General features: G+C 40.3%; 2 protein-coding genes across 14 annotated transcripts in view; one reads left to right on the top strand and one right to left on the bottom strand.

The window, feature by feature from the left end:
- gpr27 (G protein-coupled receptor 27) overlaps window positions 1-21380 on the top strand; it is a 200177-nt gene that overhangs the window by 71647 nt on the left and 107150 nt on the right. The window lies entirely within an intron of this gene.
- LOC138765286 (toxin MIT1-like) lies at window positions 3087-19645 on the bottom strand. The gene is made up of 3 exons (XM_069942332.1): window positions 19556-19645; window positions 16674-16799; window positions 3087-3209 (listed from the first exon to the last, which is right to left on the bottom strand). Exons 1-3 carry the CDS (start codon window positions 19643-19645, stop codon window positions 3087-3089), a joined length of 339 nt encoding a protein of 112 aa, XP_069798433.1.

Below are 21380 nucleotides of genomic sequence, written 5' to 3'. Positions count from 1 at the left end.
CTTGCTATAATTAATTCAACCTCAATTGCAATTGAGTGGTAGTTGTTAAATATGAAAATTATATCTCTCCAACGGTTAGTTTCATAATGTTACATTATCAGTCCTCCACAATAAAACCAAAGAATTGCCCATGCATTGTACTTGATTCTTTATTTGATAAGCAAGGGAAAAATTCCATTGGCACTGATATAGAAGTACAGAAATTCACAACAGCAAATTCCATTACAGAAACTCATAAATGATAAAAAATATACACAATATATTGTGATTTAAATACAAACAATGGAGTGAAATAGCCTGAGTGGTGACGATGGAAGTATCTAAGATTATGAGAGGCGTATATAGGGTAGGTCATTGCCAAAATCTTTTTTTTTTGCTTTCATTGAAGGGATATCAAAACAAAAAGGCATAGATTTTTGATGAGAAGAGGGAGTTTTAATGGAGTCCTGATGATTCCTGATGGCTATTGCTGATGTTTGCAACATACTGCCAGAATAGGCAGTTGTTCAGATGCAGTTGCTATGTTCATAAGATATTGTCAAACACTTGCATAGGCAAGGCTTTACCCCCTTTCACATTGGCAAACCACTAAATTGCCAGGTGAACGTACCATTTATAAAAACCAGTAGTGCAGTTCATACTGAACCAAGGAAAAATGGTTCTATGTGCCTTTTCACACTGCCTACCCGGTAGCACAGAGCAAAGTGGCACCTATCCTCCAGCAGTGACATCCTGAGCGATGCATTGAGCAATGGTGGACCTGCCCTCCCAGAATTCCATGCGGCACTCCATAAGTGCTCCATGCATACAGCCCTTTCATTAAGCCAAGGCACACTGGGACATGGAGGCTTTAAAGGAAAGTTTTAAAATTTAAAGTGTAGTTTCTTTCAATGTAACATGACCATTGCACACCGTCTTCCACAAAAAACTTGACAGAGCAAGGTTTTCATCCAATAGGAAAAGGTCCCAGATTCTGCAGCATGGTTGCTAAAGTTCATAGGGTGGTGGACATGTGTAATGAAGCAACTGCCTCTCTCTTTTTCTTTCTCTCTCTCCCCCTCCCCACCCTTTCTCTCTCCGCATCTTTTTCTCCCTTCCCTCTTTCTCTCATAGACATATTTGTCCATCTATCTATCCTTGATTGTTGTATGCACCTACTTCGTTGTGTGTGTGTGTATTTCATCCCTGCTGCAATTTTTCCAAGCTCACTATAAATTGTGTGCGAACGTGTTTTATTGCTACTAACAGTTTCCCACGGTCCATCATAAATCGTGTGCCTATATGTCTTATTGCTACTACCACTTTCCCACAATCCTTTATAAATCGTGTGCGTATTTTTCCCAAGCTCTTATTAGTTTGTGCTTTATTCCCGCTACTGTGTCAGGTTACATTGTGTTTAAATTCTATATAGATATGATTTTGGGAGATAAAGTGCAGCAGGTTTTTTTTTAGTGCAACTCACATACAAACACTTCAGAACAGACCTCATTTAAAATACTGGAGCTCTGCTCAAGCCAGACAGGGACGCTCCTGGGGGCCTTTGCAAAACCTTTGGGGAGTGCCCAAGGGACTTCACTAATGGATTGTTGTTTTGAAAAGCAACAGATGAAAGAGATCAGAGGAGTAGTTTGGAGCTTCAGGCTGTCTGGAGTGCAGCTTGCTGTTCTAAGAGAGTCATGTGGTTTTGCAAGCAGAGAGAGTCAAACAGGTTTTTTCTCTTGAGTGGCGGGAGAGATGGAGAGAGTTCAGTTCTGCAGTTCAGCAGCAGCAATTGGTACTAGAACAGGACAAGCTGGCAAGTTTGTGGAAAAACCCCATTTTGAAGACGGGGTTGTGAGTGCTTAGTTCAGCCTGGTCAAAGCTCTTGTGGACCATACAAGAGGAAAGGACTGGGTGTATAATGTTTCACTTGAAATAAGAGAAACAAAAAGGAAATCTGTGGTGACCTGAAAGAAAGAGGTTATCATCTGGAAAACCCTGATGGGGCAAGTTTCTTTGGCAAGACACTGACGTGGCTGATTAAAAGGGATCAGTTTGTGTCCAGGAACAATAAATCTCTCTCTGAAAACCAACAAGAACCTTCTTGAGCGGTAACCATTTACTTTTCAAACACAAAATCCTGATGAAATTCATAAATGTTAAATTCTGTACACAGTATAAGAATTGCCTGCAACCAGTAAACTTGGAGGAATGAAAAGTGAGATTGGATTGTGAATCAAAGAACTTTTCTAAACTTATGCACAAATTACATATAGGTGCGCTTAGAATTAGAAGGGGGTTAGGTTAGTTAATAGTAATAAGTTAAAGTTTGATCCTGGTTTCATGTTTAAAGGTAATTAAAAGCAACTTTTGTTGAAGTAACCATTTGTCTTGGTGAATATCTATTGCTGCTGGGGTTTGGGGTCCTCTGGGCTTTTAACACTACAATTTTCTGATATTGGAGTAGGTTTATATAGGTCGGCAAAACATAAAGGCTCATACTGTGCTGTTCATAATGCTTAATTATGTTTTAATTAAGAATGAATAATTTTTTTAAATGCAAGATCATGATATGTTGATCAGGATTGTGAATTTAGAAACTGAATACAAAGTTTATGCTTTTTTTTGAAATCAGATTTGTTACTTAGAAAATCTTTTTTGTCTCCTTCACATTCCTGCACGTACGCACGAACATCATCAACGCGTCACTAATTGGACCAAGCATACACATTGAGTGACATTGTATGATTCGAAACGCGTGGGCAATGATACACCCTTCCTAGGTGATTCATCCCTGGAGCAATGAAGTCCCTCCCCGCCCCCACCCCCACACCAGTTTGGGAGCATTCACACTGGCAGGTGAACTGGTAGATTGGCGGTTAATTACTGGTTTAAAGTTCCAGTGTAAAAGGGGCTATAGAAGATTATAGTCCTAATGGCATTAGTGCAATTAGACCAAAAAGGTTGGTGAGGATGTGGTTGTGCAATGGGCCCATTTCTCTGTTGTGTGACTCAATGACTGTACATCCTGTTAATAAATGAATTAACAATATGTATTCCTTGTATGTTGCTGATTTATGTAACTGTGGTTGACAAAGATTATTTTCCTAAGAGAATACTTCAATTTTGAACTGTGGTAAACATTTGTAATGTCTTTCTGCAACCCTCACGCAGATTAGATCTGGCAGACAAGGGCAGGTATGGTGCATTCGTCTCCCAAAGTATGGTACCTAGGTGAGAAAATAAAGAATAAATAATTACAGTTGTCATAGGCAATTAATAATTTTTCAGTCAGTAATTAACCTTAAATTAAATGTTATGGAATCTCATTTAGAAAATCTCCAGCCATGATTTCCTTCAACTAAGAATTGATGTTGATTTTGATGTTGGAAAATAAGGCAATGTATTAGTTCAAACTCATAGCCTTCATATATGATTTTATTCACTATGCTCTGCAAGCAAAATGCCTTACTTTCTGAAAGCAAGAAGTGCGCACACCCACACCCACACCCACACTGCTAAGATTTTGCTAATTAACTGATTCACTGCAAGATCAGATAAAGCACACATGTCAAACTCTGGCCCGCGGGCCAAATTTGGCCCGTGATATAATTATATTTGGCCCGCAAGTTCATTTCAAAAATGTATTAGAGGTGGCCCGCCCTGCAGCGAGAGCCGATGCTGTTTTTTGGTAATGTCACCCCCACCATCCTCCCCCTTCATTGCACATCCTTCCCCATTGTAACACGAGAAATTGTAATGAGAAGTCTGTCGATGTCATCAGCCGGCAAGCAAGTTGGAAGGCTCCCCACACAACCTGTCGAGCGGTGTGGCGGATGGGCGAGCGCCTGTGATTTCCTGTCGGCGCGACGGGCATGGCAGGCTGCGCATGGCCCCGGGGCTGCGCGAGCCCCACGTGACTGGCACCAGACGGCCCTTCCACAGCGCGAGCACACTTCTCCCGGTCACCACGGCCTTCAGCGCTTGCACCTGCGCGGACCCCAGGGACGGCTGGTTCGGCCCTGCACGTGAAGAGAGAGATGGTGGCTGTCCACAAAGGCTGATCGGCAGCGCGCTGGGCCTGAGTGGGCGGGTAAGCAGGGATGGGCAGAGGGTGCAGGTGAGGAGTAATGGGCAGGGGAAGTTATGGTGGTGCGAGGGGCAGTTAGAGGGAGGGATGAGTAGAAGGAGGGGTGGATAGGGAAGAGGTAAAAGGGGAGGGGCAGGGCGAGTAGGGGAGGGGTGATTAGAGGGTGAGAGACGGGTAGAGGGAGGAACAGGTTGAGGGGAGAGGCAGTAGAGGGGCGTGTATAGGATGGGGTGGGTAGAGGCAGAGCGAGTGGAGTGAGGGGTGAGTAGAGGTTGGGTAAAGGACTGGTCAGATAGAGGGATGGTGGGTCGAGGGTGAATAGAGGCCTAGAGTCTGAGGAGTGAGCAGGAAATGCTGAGTCCTGATGCAGGCCAAAATGGACACAGCTGATCAATGCTGACTACATCTCCACAGGACCCAAATATGTTTCTCTCAGGTCAAGCAAAGGGTGAACTTGAGCTACCTACTCCTGACCTGTAACATTATCCTCCTAAAGTTATATCCTAAAGTTTAACATTACATATGTTGAAAGAAGAGAAAACATGCAGATGTTGTTGAAAATTTTCAATAAATATTTAGTTCGGCCCTCGACTTAGTCCAAGTTTTTAATTTTGGCCCTCCGTGAATTTGAGTTTGAGATAAAGTATGGTCTCCATTTGATAAAGTGAAACTGTTTTTGATATTTTGGTATCTTGAGTGACCTTTGACTTTGTCTCTCAATCTTTTAAGATTCCACAGTCACTTTGCAATGAGGATGAATAATCAACTAAAAATATCCTGTTTCTGTGTGTTGTACGAGCACACTCTTCAAACTATTCTCAAAGAACTCCTGTGAAGTTTCACTGACATGTGCACATTGCTGATCCTTGCATTCCCTTTATTTATGCTGACTTTTATCACTCATTCACAAGATCTGTTGGTCATGTTGATGGATGAATTAATATTTCCTGATTAGGGATATCAGTTGACACCTTGGATCTGGTGCTCAGAATATTTGCATTCAAAAGGTAAAAGGAACAGCGGAGAGTGGAAAATCAGGGAGAGATTTGAGGATAGTTGCCAGTTGTCCACAAATGGAAGAATTAGTATTAAATCTCATGAGTAGAAGAGTGGAGCATCATCAGAAAACACATTTCAATATTTCCCTGATTACAGGAGAGTAAAAGAACCGGCATTATATCAACAGTATCGACTTCACTACTCCCCTCACTCATTCCAATCTCACTCTCTCAAAACACCTGGGCCTCCACTCTCTCCACACCATCGGAACCTCACCATCAAACCTAAAGACACAAATGTTGTGGTCTGGTGCACGGACCTCTTATCAGCTGAAGCCAGACAACAAATGTCAGACACCTCCTCTTACTTACTCCTCCAGCAGGACCCCACCAAAACTCATCAAACCACTGTATTATGTACCATCTTTGAATTCTTCACTCCCAGTCACCTCCCTGTATCACCCGCTTCTACCTCCTACCAAAGATCTACAAACCCAATTGTCCTAGCAGACTCATCACGTCCATGGCTTCTGCCCCACCGAATTGGTCTCCGCTTACCTTGGCTCTGTTTTGTATCCCCTGATCCTGTTCCTTCCTACCTACATCTGGGATACTTCAAAAGCCTTCCATCACTTTAACAATTTTCAGTACCCTGAACTTGATTGCCTCATGTTTACCATGGATATCCAATCCCTATACACCTCCATCCCCCAGACTGAAGGCCTCAAAGCCCTTCATTTCTTTCTGGACAATAGAACTAATCAGTTCCCCTGCACCACCACCCTCCTCCAGCTGGCTGAACTTATCCTCACTCTCAGTAATTTCTCTTTTGACTCATCCCACTTTCTCCAGGTTAAAGGGGTGGCCATGGCTACCCACATGGGCCCCAACTATGCCTGCCTTTTTGTTGGCTATGTGGAGCAATCCATGCTACAAGCCAACTCAGGCAAGGCCCCTCAACTCTTCCTCCATTAGATCAATGACTACTTTGGTGCTGCCTCATGTACCCATGATGACTTTCAGGTTCCAGCAGATGATGGTTTGCACCACTCTGGTTAGCTTTAACCTCTGGGTTGGAATAGATAACCCACATTCATTCGGTTTCACATTTTATCTTCAGGCGTAAGTACATAGCCATGATGCAACCATATGTATATTCTTACAATTAATTGAGATCAAGAAGACTACTCTTAAATTAATTGAAATGTTGTTTTAGTCTTACCAATTACCTGGAGGAAAAAGAATCTCAGATTTATATATGATGTCATTTAAGTACTCTGACAATAAAACTGAAATCTAAATTATCAACAAATTTGATGCAATCACACTTAATCATGTGGAAGCAACATCTTCATCATCAGAAGTCATCAATTATCTTCATAGGTGTGAACTGGAAGCACATGTCAATCTTTGGATATGATATGGCTTTTCTCTTCAATATACTACTCAAATTATTTCTGCAAGAACTGTACCAGTTCAGGAATAATTAAAGTTGTTTTATTCTGTATAGTCTGAAGACTCAATCTCAGATATATATAAAGTTGTTTTACACAGTAAGTGCCGAGCAGGAACCAATGACAATTGCTGGACAGCATAAATGTAGGTACAGAACAACCCTCAGTATCCGACATCTATGGATGTTGGTAGATACCAGATAAGTGAATTTTTCAATTGCATGAGATTGCGTGTTGCATGATTGCCAAACTAATCACCAGGGGGAATCAATTTTTGAATTTTTTTACCAACCAGTAAAATTTTTACATGATTTTTTTTTTGCTGGTTGCTTGAGGCTGCCGATTGCCTGAATATCAGATAACAAGGATTTTACTGTATCTCACATCGGCAGATCATATACATTCTTCTGATTGAATCATTGCAACTCAAGATGTGACTTTCTACTCTCACATCCTGAGTTGCATTCTTAGAGAAACAATAGACCCACATTGTCAGTATCCATGAAGATAACCATAGCAATGAAATTTCAGGTGTGCTGCAGCTGGGTACACTTACATTATCACTTACTTCCCAATGCTGCGAAAAAGAAGGTGGAATATATTTCAGACTCCCATATAGAATATGAGAGGATTTCAGGCTCTTCATGGTGCCCACTGCCACTGACTGTGTTACACACCACCTTGCAGGTGCTGCTTGTTAACTTTCTATGCAGCTGCAACCATAAGTGATTTTAGTCCAGTGATACAGGCAGGTCATTGCCAATTAACCTGAGTATTCATCAGAATTAACTTGCTGTAGAGTGGTTTGCCATCTGCATTTGAACCACCCTTGTTCAGCCTGTACAAAATCAATATTGTCAGAATTTGAAAGGAGTCTGATGGTGAGTTGCTGCTCTTGTTTTCACTGACTGGTCTGGTCAAGGAGACTAGCAGTACTTGGCTGAGCAGGTGTCATGAGGGTCAGTGGAGTGGCACTACTATCCCAATCCTACTCCTTCGCCTGGCTTCTGCCAATTCATGCCTAACAACTCATGGTGTGCTTATTTATTTTCTTATCTCTTGAACTACTTGCAGCTTCAGTATCTGAGCCTTTGGCTTCAAGTACGACATCAAGAACCGTGCATCCTCACAAGTATGCTGTTTTTGTGGATCAGAAAGGAGAAAAGGACAAATAGAATTTGTGGAGAAGAGGGGAAAGTAAGAAGTACCTGTTTTCATCAGCTGTAGTTTTTGGGCTCAAGATAGCATGTTATGAGAAAGTGGATTCCAAGATGAACAGATAGGTATATGGATATAGTCATTTTTGATAGTTTGAGATCTTTTCTGCCCTAATCTCTGGAATTTCACTTCCAACAATGTTGGCAGCACCTCTTCCATGGGACTTGAACGTGGAGGCATGCCTGCTCCCTACAGAGATTTTGTGCTGACTCATGTTGTGCACCACCTGTTAAGCAAGCACGTTTCCGTTTGTTTGATGCATTATATAAATGGAGGATGTTGTTCATGAATGTCAAAAAATCTGCTTAGGTATTTTGACTCTCATGGTTAAAGTATCTAAATGTCCTCAAGCCAAGAGATGTGTTGCAAGAGGGTGTGATGGAGGATGTGAATGTTAGGCATGAGTCATGGTTAATAAAGATGATTGTGAAAGTGATGTGGGTGTGGTTGATTGAATAGTGGAGGTGGGAGATAAGGCTTGTGAAGAGACACTAATAGCACTGACCAGTGTAGCTGATAAACACACTGTTAAGTCTGCTCCCTCAAATACTGTCTTAGTGTTCACATATCACTTCCTACATATTGCTAGTAGTTGTACCAGCCAAAAACAGCTTCAATGGATACAGTATAGCTTTAAGCATTGTAGGCCAGCTTTAACTGCTGGGGGGGAAAAAGTAGTAATATCTGAACTCTGCTCCTGCATTCAACTATTCAACAGCACATGTATGAATGATTATAATAAATGGGTCGCATGAAATTATGGTGTTGTCTGAATTATAATTAACGCACTTAGGTTAATTGAGGATTTTGATCCCAAAGTTGCAATTTGGAGAGGGAGCAGAGGGGCACTACCTTATAGGGCAATTTGTGTCACCTCACAAATTATTAGCAGAAGGTTTGATTTGATGAATTTCGTATTTCTTTTCCTCCTGCTGTTGAATAAAACAAAAGATTTAAGGCTTGGACCCAGAGCTATAAGAAGCTGATATTTAATCAATGCAAATGTTGCAGTTGAGGAACTTCATTGGAAAGTTGTTTCTGCTGCAAGGTAATGTGTTTAATTATTGACCAAGAGCTTTCATCCCCATTTCTAAGAAAAATCTTTTAAATCATGCATCGAGGGATGCTGAAGGTATCACCACATGCTGAAACTAATTGATAACAGCTCAGTTTAGTTGAGATACTTAATATTCTGCAGCTTGCTTTATTCCCTGTATAGTGCACATTATTAAAGATATTCCTGTAGATATAAAATCTAGGTCACTCAATCTGAAAAACAAAGGAATATGGTGAAACCAAATTCTTTATTGCCTTGAGCGACACTGTAGTCGAAATTGGTTAACACAATTAAAAGCATAAGAAGATTTGGTTTGGTATCCCACATGAAACAACCAGCGGACTGCTGATAAAGCCTATTTACTCAAAGCTCTGTTCCCTTTGTTTAGATCACACATGTCAAACTCTGGCCCGCGGGCCAAATTTGGCCCGCAATATAATTATATTTGGCCCGCAAGATCATTTCAAAAATGTATTAGAGGTGGCCCGCTGGCCACCGCGCCAGTATAGCGCATGCACAGTAATACAACAAATCCCAGAATGCATTGGCGTCAGCCTGCTAATCGCCCCCACCTCCTCTGTTTACGTTGCAGAGTCTCACCGTGGACTCTGGTTTTGGGGCCTGGCTGGTGTCAGGGGAAGCCAAGGCCGCTTCCCAGCGCCCGGAACCGTAGGCCTCGGGCCTGACCTCACCAGGACCGTTGCCCACTACCCCTCCCTGCCGCAGGCCGATCCGCGACTCACGGTGACGGGGCCGCTGATCCGCCGAGATGCCGCCCTGCAGCGAGAGCCGATGCCCCCGCACTGTCGTTGTCCAACCCGATCGCCCGCAAACCCCGCCCTCCCTACTGAGTAAGTATTATGAACTTTAATCTCAGGATAAAACGATCTTCCAATAGTTTCATGTCACAGTGATAAATATATTCCTGGTTAAAAATGGTCCTGCACCTGGATACAAGCTCATTAGGCATAAAACTTGAAAAGTGTGTAAATCAAAGGATATCTGTACCAATGGAAAAAGGGCATGGCAAATAACCCTGCTAGAGTTCATGCCCACAATCAGTCAGCCATTTGATTGTTTCAGGAATCATGTTATTCTCCCACATTCTCAATAGCCCTCAGATTTTACTATTCGACAGCACACTAGCAACATTTGACAAATCCTCTATAGAGAAATATTATTTATTGAATATTTTCTTTCTCATTTGTTAATGCTTCTGGAAAGAGTTTATCCAAAACTATTATTAAACATTTATTTTAATAAGAAAAAAGTTTAACGTTACATATGTTGAAAGAAGAGAAAACATGCAGATGTTGTTGAAAATTTTCAATAAATATTTAGTTCGGCCCTCGACTTAGTCCAAGTTTTTAATTTTGGCCCTCCGTGAATTTGAGTTTGACACCCCTGGTTTAGATGGTCATCCTCAAAGGTTGTAAAGTCATGATAATCATTGTTAGAACCATTGTCATTATCCTACAGACGTCTTTCCACATCAAAATGTGTCATGTTTTATTTTAACTATCATCCATATAGGGCGGCAAAGTTAGCATAGTGGTTAGTGCAATGTTATTACAGTGCCAGTGACCCAGGTTCGAATCTGGAGCTGTCTGCAAGGAGTTTGTGTCTGCGATGGTTTCTTCTAGGTGTTTCAGTTTACTCCCACTCTCCATAAATGTACAGGGATTGTAGGTCAATTGGTGTATTTGGGTGGCATGGGGTTGTGGGCCGGAAGGACCTGTTACCATGTTGAATGTCTAAATTTCATATAAAATTTCCCTTGCAACTGCTGCAACCGTGCCTGTCTGTCCTGCATCGGACTTGTCAGTCACCAACGAGCCTGCAGCAGACGTGGACATACCCCTCCATAAATCTTTGTCCGCGAAGCCAAGCCAAAGAAGAAGAAGAAAAAAAAGAATATAAAGAGATCTAAAAAGACATATTATAGTGAGCATTATTACAAGGGTAGGGAGATCAAAATTTACTATTTCATTTGGTCTAACTGTTGACAAAGTTTAACTTCCAAAACAAAGAACTGCATTACAGGCATCTGTGAGATACATACTTCCAGCTATTTAATGATAAGTCCCCGAACAGACTGAATTACTGACCAGGCTACTGCCAGGATAAAACAGGTCTTCCATTCTTTGACAAAATGTGGCCACAAGCAGCTGACCACTCCAAATAAATTTAAATGTTAATCCCACCAAAATGACCCTAATGTTCTTTTGATGTGCCATCTCTTACCTATAAAAACTTTAAATCCTAAAGAAGTGCTCCACTCGCGTGGAAAGGATAATGTTTTCAAAGGGTTACTATCCCGAGCAGCAGTTGCATGGAAAATAGATGAGTAACATTTTGGGAAAAATGGCCTCAGGAGCTCTTAATTGGATTGTAATTGTCACCATTATGTTTACTAGCTCTGCCTCACATGATGGTGCATCAAGTCTTTGCAGAAGCTTGTTAAATCCAGTCAATCAAATTTAGCCAGTGATCTCTCCACTTTTCCCACCTATCATCTTTTAGCCCCACACCCCCAAGATTCTTCTTTCTTTTTTCTCCCCTTAACATTCACCCCTTTTTACCGAAGTCTTGATAAAGGGTCCCAACCCGAAACATTAACTGGCCAATTCTACCCATGAATGCTGCCATGAGGCCTCCCAACTTCTCATTGTTTGCTCAGGATTCCAGCATCTGCAGTTTCCGTGTTTCTCAATTAAACCTAGTCTTGCAAATCCTGGGAGTTACATGTGTCATTTGATAGACAATGGTCCAAAATGTTACACAAGCTTGCGAAAACACTAAGTCTCAGGTTCTCCTATTCATATTATAAATGGAACTTTTAAAGATTCAGGTGCCTTAAGTAAGATGAATGAATAAAACTCTTATTCAAGCAGCTACATCTGAGTGAAATAGAACCTTAATTAAACTTATTGAACAGACAACGGATGAATTGGGAAAACATCCATCAATGTGAATTGTAGGTATAATGGAATTTCATAAACATTTATTTGGAATGATGAAAATAATCCTATATTTATTCTGGAGCTGTTACAATTATTTGAACTTGCCACCCACACAATGACTGCATGATTCATTTAACCTGGTGTGAATTACAAAACAGCTCCCAGCAATTTTCCACACACGTCACTCTAATCTCTGCCCTCAAATTAATGATTTCACTCCACAATGATTAGCAATTTTATATTTTTTCTTTTCAAATTATTTTCTCTCCTTTCTGACTTCTTTCTACTCCTCTGAGCTTCCACTGCTGTTTAAGTGGAACTAAATATGCCATGATAGAAAGTTGTTTTACTTGCACAGAGAAAGTAGCGGCACTGCTGCTGGTACAGATCTGTGTAATTGGATCATGGATTTCCTCACCTCCAGACCATAATCAGTGAGGATTGGTAAAAACATCTCCTTCATAATCCTCATCTGTACCGAACTTCTGCAAGGCTGCATTCTTAGCCCGCTGCTCTACTCACTTTACACCTACGACTGTGGCTCAGTACGACAATAACACCTTCTACAAATTTACTGATGATACCACTATATTGGGTGGTATAAAAAAATCTGATGAGTCAGCATGCAGAAGGGAGATTGAAAACTTGGCTGAATGGTGCACCAACAACAACCTTGCACTCAGTGTCACCAAAACTAAGGAGCTGATTGCGGACTTCAGGAAGGGAAAGCCAGAGGTATATATCCCAGTGATCATTGGGAGATCAGAGGTGGAGAGGGTGAGCAAATTTAAGTTCTTGGGAGTCACCATCTTGGAGGATCTTTCCTGGACCCAGCATACTCAGGAGTTTGCAGAGGCTTGGTATGACACCAAAAAACCCTGGAAAATTTCAACAGATATGTGGTGGAAAATGTGCGGACTGACTGCATTACAGTCTGGTATGGGGACACCAATACTCCTGAGCATGTAGCCCTCCAAAAGATAGTGGACGCAGCCCAGGACATTACTGGCAAAGCCTTCCCCACTATCGAAAACATCTACAGCAGTGGTTCTCAACCTTTTTCTTTCCATTCACATACCACTTTAAGTATTCCCTTTGCCATAGGTGCTCAGTGAATAGTAAGGGATTGCTTAAGGTTGTATGTGGTGGAAATTAAAAAAAAATTGAAAACCACTGTTTTAATCTTACCTAATTGACTCAGTTCCATAACTCCAAAGGAAATGGGCCAATGACAATTTTTGTCAAAGCAAAATATTTCAGTAACAATTAGGTCTACAGCAGTGATTCTCAACCTTCCCTTCCTACTCATATACCACCTTAAACCAATTCCTTACTAATCACAGAGCACTTGTGACAGAGTATATAGATATATATATATATATATATATATAGATATGTTTTTGGGAGATAAATTGGGAAAGGCTTGTTAGAGTAGGTCACATACAAACAGTTTAAAACAGATCTTATTTGAGCTCTGCCCCATGCTAGACATATCAGCTCCAGAGCTTTTGCAGGAGCTTTGAAGAGTGCTCAAGAGATTTCACTAATGGATTGTTGTTTACAAAAGGCCACAGATGAAAGAGCATGTTGGAGCTGTTATGTCTGGAAGAGAACTTGCTATTCTGAGAGGGTCAAATGGTTTTGCAAGCAGAGAGAGTCAAACAGGCTTTCTCTCAGAGAGTCAGAGAGAGAGAGAGAGAGAGAGAGAAACACATACACAGAGATCACTTGTACAGTGTTGCAGCCAGCAGAAGTAGCTAGGATTGGAACAGAACAAACTGGCAAGCTGTTTGGAAGACAGCCTGGTCAGAGCCCTTGTGGTTCATGCAAGAGGAGAGGACTGGCTGTCTAATATTTCACTTGGAATAAGTGAAACAAAAAGGAACTCTGTGGTGACCTGAAAGTAAGAAGTTATCATCTGGAGAACCCTGAATGGGCATGTTTCATCAGCAAGACACTGGAGTGGATGTCCTGGAACATCAAATCTCTCTCTGAAAATCGAAAAGAACCTTTCTGAGTGGTAACCATTACCTTTCAAGCACCAAAGCCTGCTGAAAACTTTATAAATGTTAAATTCTGTGCACAGTATAAGAATTGCCTGGAACCAGTGAACTTGGAGGAATGAGAAATGAGATTGGACTGTGAACCAAATAAATTTTCTGAACTTACACACATGTGCGTTTAGAATTAGAAGGGGGTTAAGTTAGGTTAAGTCAATAGAGATAAGTTAAAGTTGGATTCTATTTTCATGTTTAAAGATAAGTTAAAGTAGCCCTTGTTTGAGTAACCATTTGTCTTGGTGAATATCTATTGCTGCTGGATTTTGGGGTCCTCTGGGCTCGTAACACATTTATGGCATACGGATTGTTTAAAGTGGAATGTGAGTGGAAAGAAAATTTTTGAGAAAAACTGACATACAGGGAATGCTGCCGTCAAAGAGCAGCAGGGATCCACACAATCCAGCACAAGCTTTGTTCTCGCTGCTGCCATCAAGAAAGAGATGTAGATGCCTCTTTCACCAAGACTCTGCACCATCAGGTCAGGAGCAGCGGTTACCTCTCCACCTTCAGTCTCCTCAACAACAAACTCAATCAGGGACTCATTTAAGGTCTCTTACTTGTGCACTTTATTGATTTTTAAACTTCTCTTTGGATTGCACAATCAGTTTGTGCAATCATTCATTAGCTGTTCACAATTCTTTATTTGTTTACATGTATACACTGTGTACAGTTTGTTTTTTGCACAACCAATAAGTGGTAATTTTGCCACTCCTGAAGATAAAAGAATCTCAGGGTTTCATGCGATGTCGTGTATGTACTCTGACAATTAGTAAATATGAAATCTTTTCAGAGGTTGGACCTGGTGCTCGGGTTGCCAATAGTTTGAACAGGAGTCTGTGGCTGCAGTGGCTGCGGGAATGCTGGAAGTGAATCCACAAACATCCAGTGTCTTTGAAGGGACTCTCTTTTGCTTCTCTTTCTCTTATTTTGTTAGGTACACCAGGAAATATTCATATAGTCACCAGCTTGGCACAAGGAGGCCTCTTTGCACACTTGAGGTAAAATACCTCCCTCCATCTTTCAACCTCTTCCACAAGATAGTCAGGTTAATATCTCTGAATCTGAAGGCCAGTAAGTTCTCAGTGCAGATCCTTTGTTTAGGCCAGGACTCATGAAGTGCCTGACAATAGGCCCATTTAGAGTTAAAAAAAAAGTGATTGTAATGACACATATTCCCTGAAGTCACTCTATCTCCTCTATAAAAGGAATTCTGCTGAGTGCGACCCCAAAGGGGAGGGTGGATGATGTCGCGATGATGCTGTCAACCCATGACCCAGAAGTGTGAATTTAAAAAAAAACATATGGTTAATAGGTGCTATTATGTTGTGCAGGAAATCTGCCTGAGTCCTAAGACTGCTTACACAGATCTCTACCAGCTCTCTTACCTGCTCTTCAATCACCATTTTCGAGTATAGGCCACTTTCTCTTCTTGGTGCGCATGTTTGAGGTCACGGTGGCAGGTGGCACTACTGCACCACTTGTCCCACCTCCTTCAGCTCTGGAAGCTGGCTCCTGACTCAGCTCTGCATAAAGCAGTGGTTCTCAACCTTTTTCTTGACACTCACATACCACTTTAAGTATTCCCTATGCTGAGAGGTGGCACGAGATATGGAATGTATTTCATGTTTTATTTGTCATGGATCTTTGTTGCCAAGAACAGATTTATTGGCAATCATTCTCATGCATATTTAACGAAGACATTCTTTCTTGTATCTCAACAAATAACCCCTTTGCAGTGCATCTTAATGATAGGGTTGAAATGAAATTGGTAACAGAGTAGAAGTGACTAACGCCCTGTGGATTCCTTCCACTTCAGTGGGGCCGTATTGGCAGTGTGGGTCGAGCAAGATTCATAAGCAATTACCCAGCCTTGCTTGATGCAGAAATGCACTAAGATTGGTCCTCGTTTGGATCATGGCTTGCAGGACGTTGTGTTGCAGACATAGAATTAGGTAACTTTCTGAGAAAGGGTTTTCATGATTCCTCTTAATTGACAAAGTTAAAGACTTTTGTGAAGTCAACACTGAAGTGTCCCTTTGCTGATGCTGTCCCCTGAATTTTTCGTGGATTGTGCGATGAAGATGACGTCCATTGAACAAAATCTACAAGCAACTGTTGGGAGTATTCAAAGGCCAATGGAGAATGGTCCTTGTGATGAGTTACCTTGGGGAAGATTACAGGGAAACCTACTGCACTTTTGCACTTATAATTCTCGAAGATGGTCATGATTATGGCAACTGAGGTCCTCTGACACATTCTCCACTTCCTATTCAACATTGTGAATTTATGACAAATATTTCTGTTTGTGAGATTTTACAACAATATGCAGGAATTCCATCTGCTTGGTTTTTTTTTCAAGCAGCATGTGGCCTTTTTGATCTCATTGGATGGGGGAAGAGGTAAAACTAGACCTGCTGGTGCATTTTGGGTCAGAGACAATGGCATTCATGTCGAAGACTGAGCCTCAGTGAGGGGTTCTTTGAAGTGCATGTCCCAATTGTGTTTCACATGTTAAATCACGTTATTTTTTAAAATATAAATATACAAGACTAATGCAAGAGATACACCATTCCTGGAAATACATGTATGAAACGTGTTCAAAAATGTCCTTATTGCAAGTACAGTATAAGCATTTGATCTCAAGGTTTTTTTTTTAAGCGGGGGGAGTCAATTTCTAATTTTACAGATATTCAAAATCAGTTCAGGAAATGTGCACTAATTGCTGTTCAAGTAGAGACAAAATACAAATAATTTAATGAAAATTCTCAACATCACTGGTACCCAATCATTTTCATGCATCATTGCTCAAATATGTTTCTATCCAATTTGGTATAATATGCATAAATATACTAACTTTGTGACTCAGAGGATGGCATTCATCTCCTTCATTTCCCATTGGCGTGCATATTCGTAGACTCCTTAGCCACAAACTAACAGCACAACACATGGCTCCTCTGCATTGTTGATCTCCATCACAAGCCTGAAAACAAATATATAAATTAATTAAATAAAGAGATTAAAATATTTTCTGTTTTCAAACATATACATTTGCTAGAATAGGCAATGACTAAAACAACCACACTGAATAAAATGTGCTCTAATGCATCATGGTTGACAACTGACAGCCAACTCTATTTATGTATTTCTAAAATAACATGAAGATTGAAACTTTAGTCCTGACTGATGTACATATTTTTAATGAAAGAAATGATGTACCCAAATTTGTCTGAAGTTTTTGCATGTTTTTGGACCAGACCTCAGTTCTGACGTGTCCCTGTGCAAGCAGGTTTGTCAAGATGACATTAGAGATTTATTTAATGATTGAAAACTTGAAGCTCTTTGAATCCTGTATTCAGGAAGCACAAATCACCACAAGTCAAAGCACCAACTTTATCCCCAATTTGTAAACAATTCCTTCCTTCTCCAAATGGATGACCTTTGAGCTCTAGTCAAGTCAAGACACTTTTATTTATCATTTATACCATGCTCTCAGTAAAACCTCTATAGAATGTCATGAGGATAGAGGGTGGGAGATGAACTTTTGTGTGACCATTCATTTCACATGCCCTCCTTTAGTTCCACCTTAGTTCTCTAAGAATCTGCTAGCAATAATTAATTCATATTTAAGTTAACACTATTAATATTTGGGGAGAATTTATAAGAATTAGAATAGGTCAACATACATACACAGATCTTATTTGAAAGACGGAAGAATTCACATTGCAGGATCTGTTGGAGAATGGAAGCACCTTTCACAAGTAGGTGTTAATTGAACTGACCTCATAAAATGCTTGACCATCCTCTTGCTGGAGTCATGCTGTCTATCAGTACCCTTTCTGCAAAGTGCTCACAGAAAGATCAATTCTGGATTGTTTACTAACAACAGATGGGAGCAGAAGAAGGAACTCCTGTTTGCTGGAGAAGATGGGGGGTTTTTGCAAGACATGAGTCACATTTGGAGTTTCAGTTGGAAAAGAGAGTTGAGTTAACAGCTCGGCTCAGTCAGTGTGTGGGACACTGACAAGTAACTGAAAAGTGCAATCCAGGGAAAACTCTTTGAAACTGATGAAAGCAAGTTCCAGAGCAGTAGATGGCTGGATGTGCTATCTGTCTGATGTTTCTCTTGAAATAGAGGAAGGAATGGAACTCTGTGGTAGCTTGAAGAAAGAGGTTACCATCTAGAAGACCCTGATGGGGCAAGTTTTATCAGTGAGTCCCTGTGGTGACTAGTGGTGGTACCTCAGTTGTGGAAATCCTGGAGCAACAAATATCTCTCTGCAAACCCTACAAGAACCTTCCTGAGTGGTAAACATTTACCTTTCAAGCACCAAGCCTGGTGAACTTTATACATGTTAAATTCTGTGCACAGTATGGTGATTCCCTGCAACCAGAGAACTTGGAAGACGGAGAAGTGAGATTGAACTGTGAACCAAATAACTTTTCTTGAATTTACACACACACATTGCATACACGTGCGCTTAGAATTAGAAGAGGGTTAATTTGGGTTAGTTAAGTATAGAGTTAAGTGAATGTTTGATTCTATTTTCATGTTTGAGGTTGATTAAAAATAACTTTTGTTTTGAAAGCCACTTGTCTTTGTGAATGTCTATTGCTGCTGGGTTTTGGGGTCCTTTGGGCTCGTAACTTAAGTAACCATTTCAGCTGACAATCCAAGTAACTTTTGAATTGGAGGAAGCATTCCCACCATGGATTAACTAAGTAAACTGATCCATAAATCATTTCTAATTTCTAACTACAAAATGGAACAAAAATCTAGAATAAGATTAATCCATCACCTATTCTCACACATTTCCCCTCTGTCAAAGCTCTAATTACAGTTAAATATATACCATCTATATTTGTCAGACTAATTTTAAAGGAAAAATCTAAATAATTTAAAGGCAGCTGTAATGTATGTATCCTTAAAATCTATGGAAGAGATATGTTCAAAGGCAAGATATTACACATGCTGGAAATCTAAAATAAAAGCAGAAAATGCTGAAAAAAAACTCAGTGGTCAGACAGCCTCTTTGGAGAGTGAAAAGAAAGATGACTTATTAATGAGATTATTTATTTGTGTGGAGCTCTAAATACTTATTCTTGCAATAACCACACATTGATATATTAAAACAGTCACACAGTAGAAGACTTCAACAGTGAAATCTGGCAAATTACATTATTTTGCAGAAGAGGAATAAATCTGAAGAGTCTTATGTTGTGATAGAACATTGCATTAGGATCCTGAAACAGTTTAATCAAGAATATTTCTGAGGTCACCATTTAGAGCAGTGACTTTCAACTTTTCTTTCTCTACAATAATTCCTTTACTTACGGCAGACTACTGATAACAAAACCCCAGACCACTGCTGGGGGAGAGGGGTTTGCTGATTGTATCAAACCTCTTCCCACACCAAAACCTAGTTTTCCACAATACTTGTTTATTATATGTAATATTTGTCTTTGTCACGGTGTCTTGGGTAAACTTGTACCTTTCACTTTGTTCGTTTTAGATTGGTCACAGTGTTTGAGCTACTGAAAAAAAATAGACACACACACTGAGAGCAGTTCAGATTATACAAATGTTTATTACAAATTCAAAAGCTGATTTCACACTACAATATTCCCAACTATACTTATCAACGCTTGGACTGGTCTCAACTGCCGAAGTGAGGCAATGACTGCACACTTGTAGTAGGTTGTCAGGGTGCCGGTAGCAGCTTCTCCATCTCCCCTGACCAGGACGTTGGCTGGACTCCAGAAGTTCTTCTTCTTGCTGAGTGATGTTGCCACCGCTCGGAGAGTCTCAAACTTCAGCAGTGGGACCATGGTTTATATTACCCAAAAACTGCTTACCCAAGCACCTATTCCGAGCACAGCAAGAAAGATAAGCAAGCAAGCTAGCATGCTAGGCTTCTAACAAATAACATAATTTTCAGCTTATCACTTTGAATACAATGGTTTATTTTGCATCAAGGCTAGGCCTCTGACAGTCTGTGACCAAAACAAGCAGGAAGATTAAATGTTCTTGGTACACAGATGTCCTTTCTTCAGATAACAGCATCTCTGGCCCCTCGGTGGAATTTAGCTTATGTCTGCTGATTCTAAAAACAAGCAGGTTCTCAGCCTTGCAGAACCCAGAGCTGCAAAAATAAAAACAGGTTCTCAGCCCTGTGAAAGCAAGAGCTGCAAATTAAAAAAAAACAGGTTAGAATCTTCCATTACACACAGCACCATAGATTTCATATAACAAAGACACAGACCATGGTTGAGAAAGAGCATTTAGAACAGTGGTTTTCAAATTTCCCCCCTAACTCACATTCCATCTTAAGCAATTCCTATGGCAGAAGTGTTCTATGATCAGTAAGGGATTGCTTAAGGTGGTATGTGATTGGGAAGGGAAGGTTGAGAATAACTGGTTGAGACCCAATCGTAACTGAAATATTTTCCTTGAGAAAAATTGTCATTGACCTATTTCCTTTGGAATTATGAAACCCTGCACATAATGAGTAAATTAAATACAATTAAAACAGCGGTTTTCAAACCTTTTTTTTTCCACTCACATACCACCTTAAGCAATTCTTTACTAATCACAGAGCACTTAAGGCATAAGGATTACTTAAGGTGGAATGTGAGTTTAGGGGGGGCAGTTTGAAAACCACTGATTTAGAGGAACATGCTGTCCCCATGCTGTCAACATTCCTCTCTTTTCCAACTGCCATGAATATCGTCCTTCAGTCCATGGTTTCCTCTGTGATTTCTCCACCTCGCTGTTTCTCAACTTTATGTGCTGTTTTCCAAGATAATTCTGCAGATGTTTTCAGTAGGTTGGCTGCTCTATCAAGTGCTTAGTTTTATTTTTGGGATACATATAGTGATATACACTTTGAAGGTTAGGTCAATAATTCTGAATCTGAGATGTTCTAGGTATGATTCCATTGTGATGGGGATCACATTAATGTCATGCTCTTTGCTGGTGGCCATTGTGTCAGTCATCACGGATGTAAACAGAAATAAACTTTTAGATAGCAGCAAGGTTTTTCCATAACACAGTCTTAAATTTTAATAGGATTGGACATTCTAAAAAAAATTAGATAATTCCCATTTAACATTGCTTTAGTTTATGTGCCATTGAGCTTGAATTATTGAAATGAATACAAAATACTGGCCTAGGGCAGTGACATTTTGGATAAATTTGAATAAATTAAAAATTCATTGACAAAATGTAATGCAGGACAGCAAAGATGCCTTAACTGATGAAAATTAACTAATACATTTCAATTCCAAAACACAAAACAGTACAAAATGTAGGTCTAACAAGGAAAAGAGGTATGTGCAGAAAACCAGATTGGAATTTAATTAAAATATTCAGATCACATCAAGCACTTTGAAAATGGGACCAACCCATTTTCCTAAAAACATCTTCTATCCCAACATCACCTTAAAATTTAAAGATTTTTTTTCCCACAACAATTCACCTCCTGAAATCCACTTCTTTTCCTTAAACAAATGCAATGAGTAGAGTTTCAAAAACAAAACATTTGATCTATGAGCAGGTTAATTG

This window comes from Narcine bancroftii, chromosome 5, assembly GCF_036971445.1.
Source record: "Narcine bancroftii isolate sNarBan1 chromosome 5, sNarBan1.hap1, whole genome shotgun sequence".
NCBI classification, from domain to species: Eukaryota; Metazoa; Chordata; class Chondrichthyes; order Torpediniformes; family Narcinidae; genus Narcine; species Narcine bancroftii.
This window is presented reverse-complemented; position numbering and strand designations above follow the sequence as displayed.

Coding starts and splice junctions, on each gene's coding strand:
- LOC138765286 (XM_069942332.1), bottom strand. CDS start 19,645: ATGGTCCCACTGCTGAAGTTTGAGACTCTCCGAGCGGTGGCAACATCA. Junction 16,800..19,555: donor GGAGTCCAGCCAACGTCCTG/GTCAGGGGAGAT, acceptor ATTTGTTTTCAG/GCTTGTGATGGAGATCAACA. Junction 3,210..16,673: donor GCCATCCTCTGAGTCACAAA/GTTAGTATATTT, acceptor TTTCTCACCTAG/GTACCATACTTTGGGAGACG.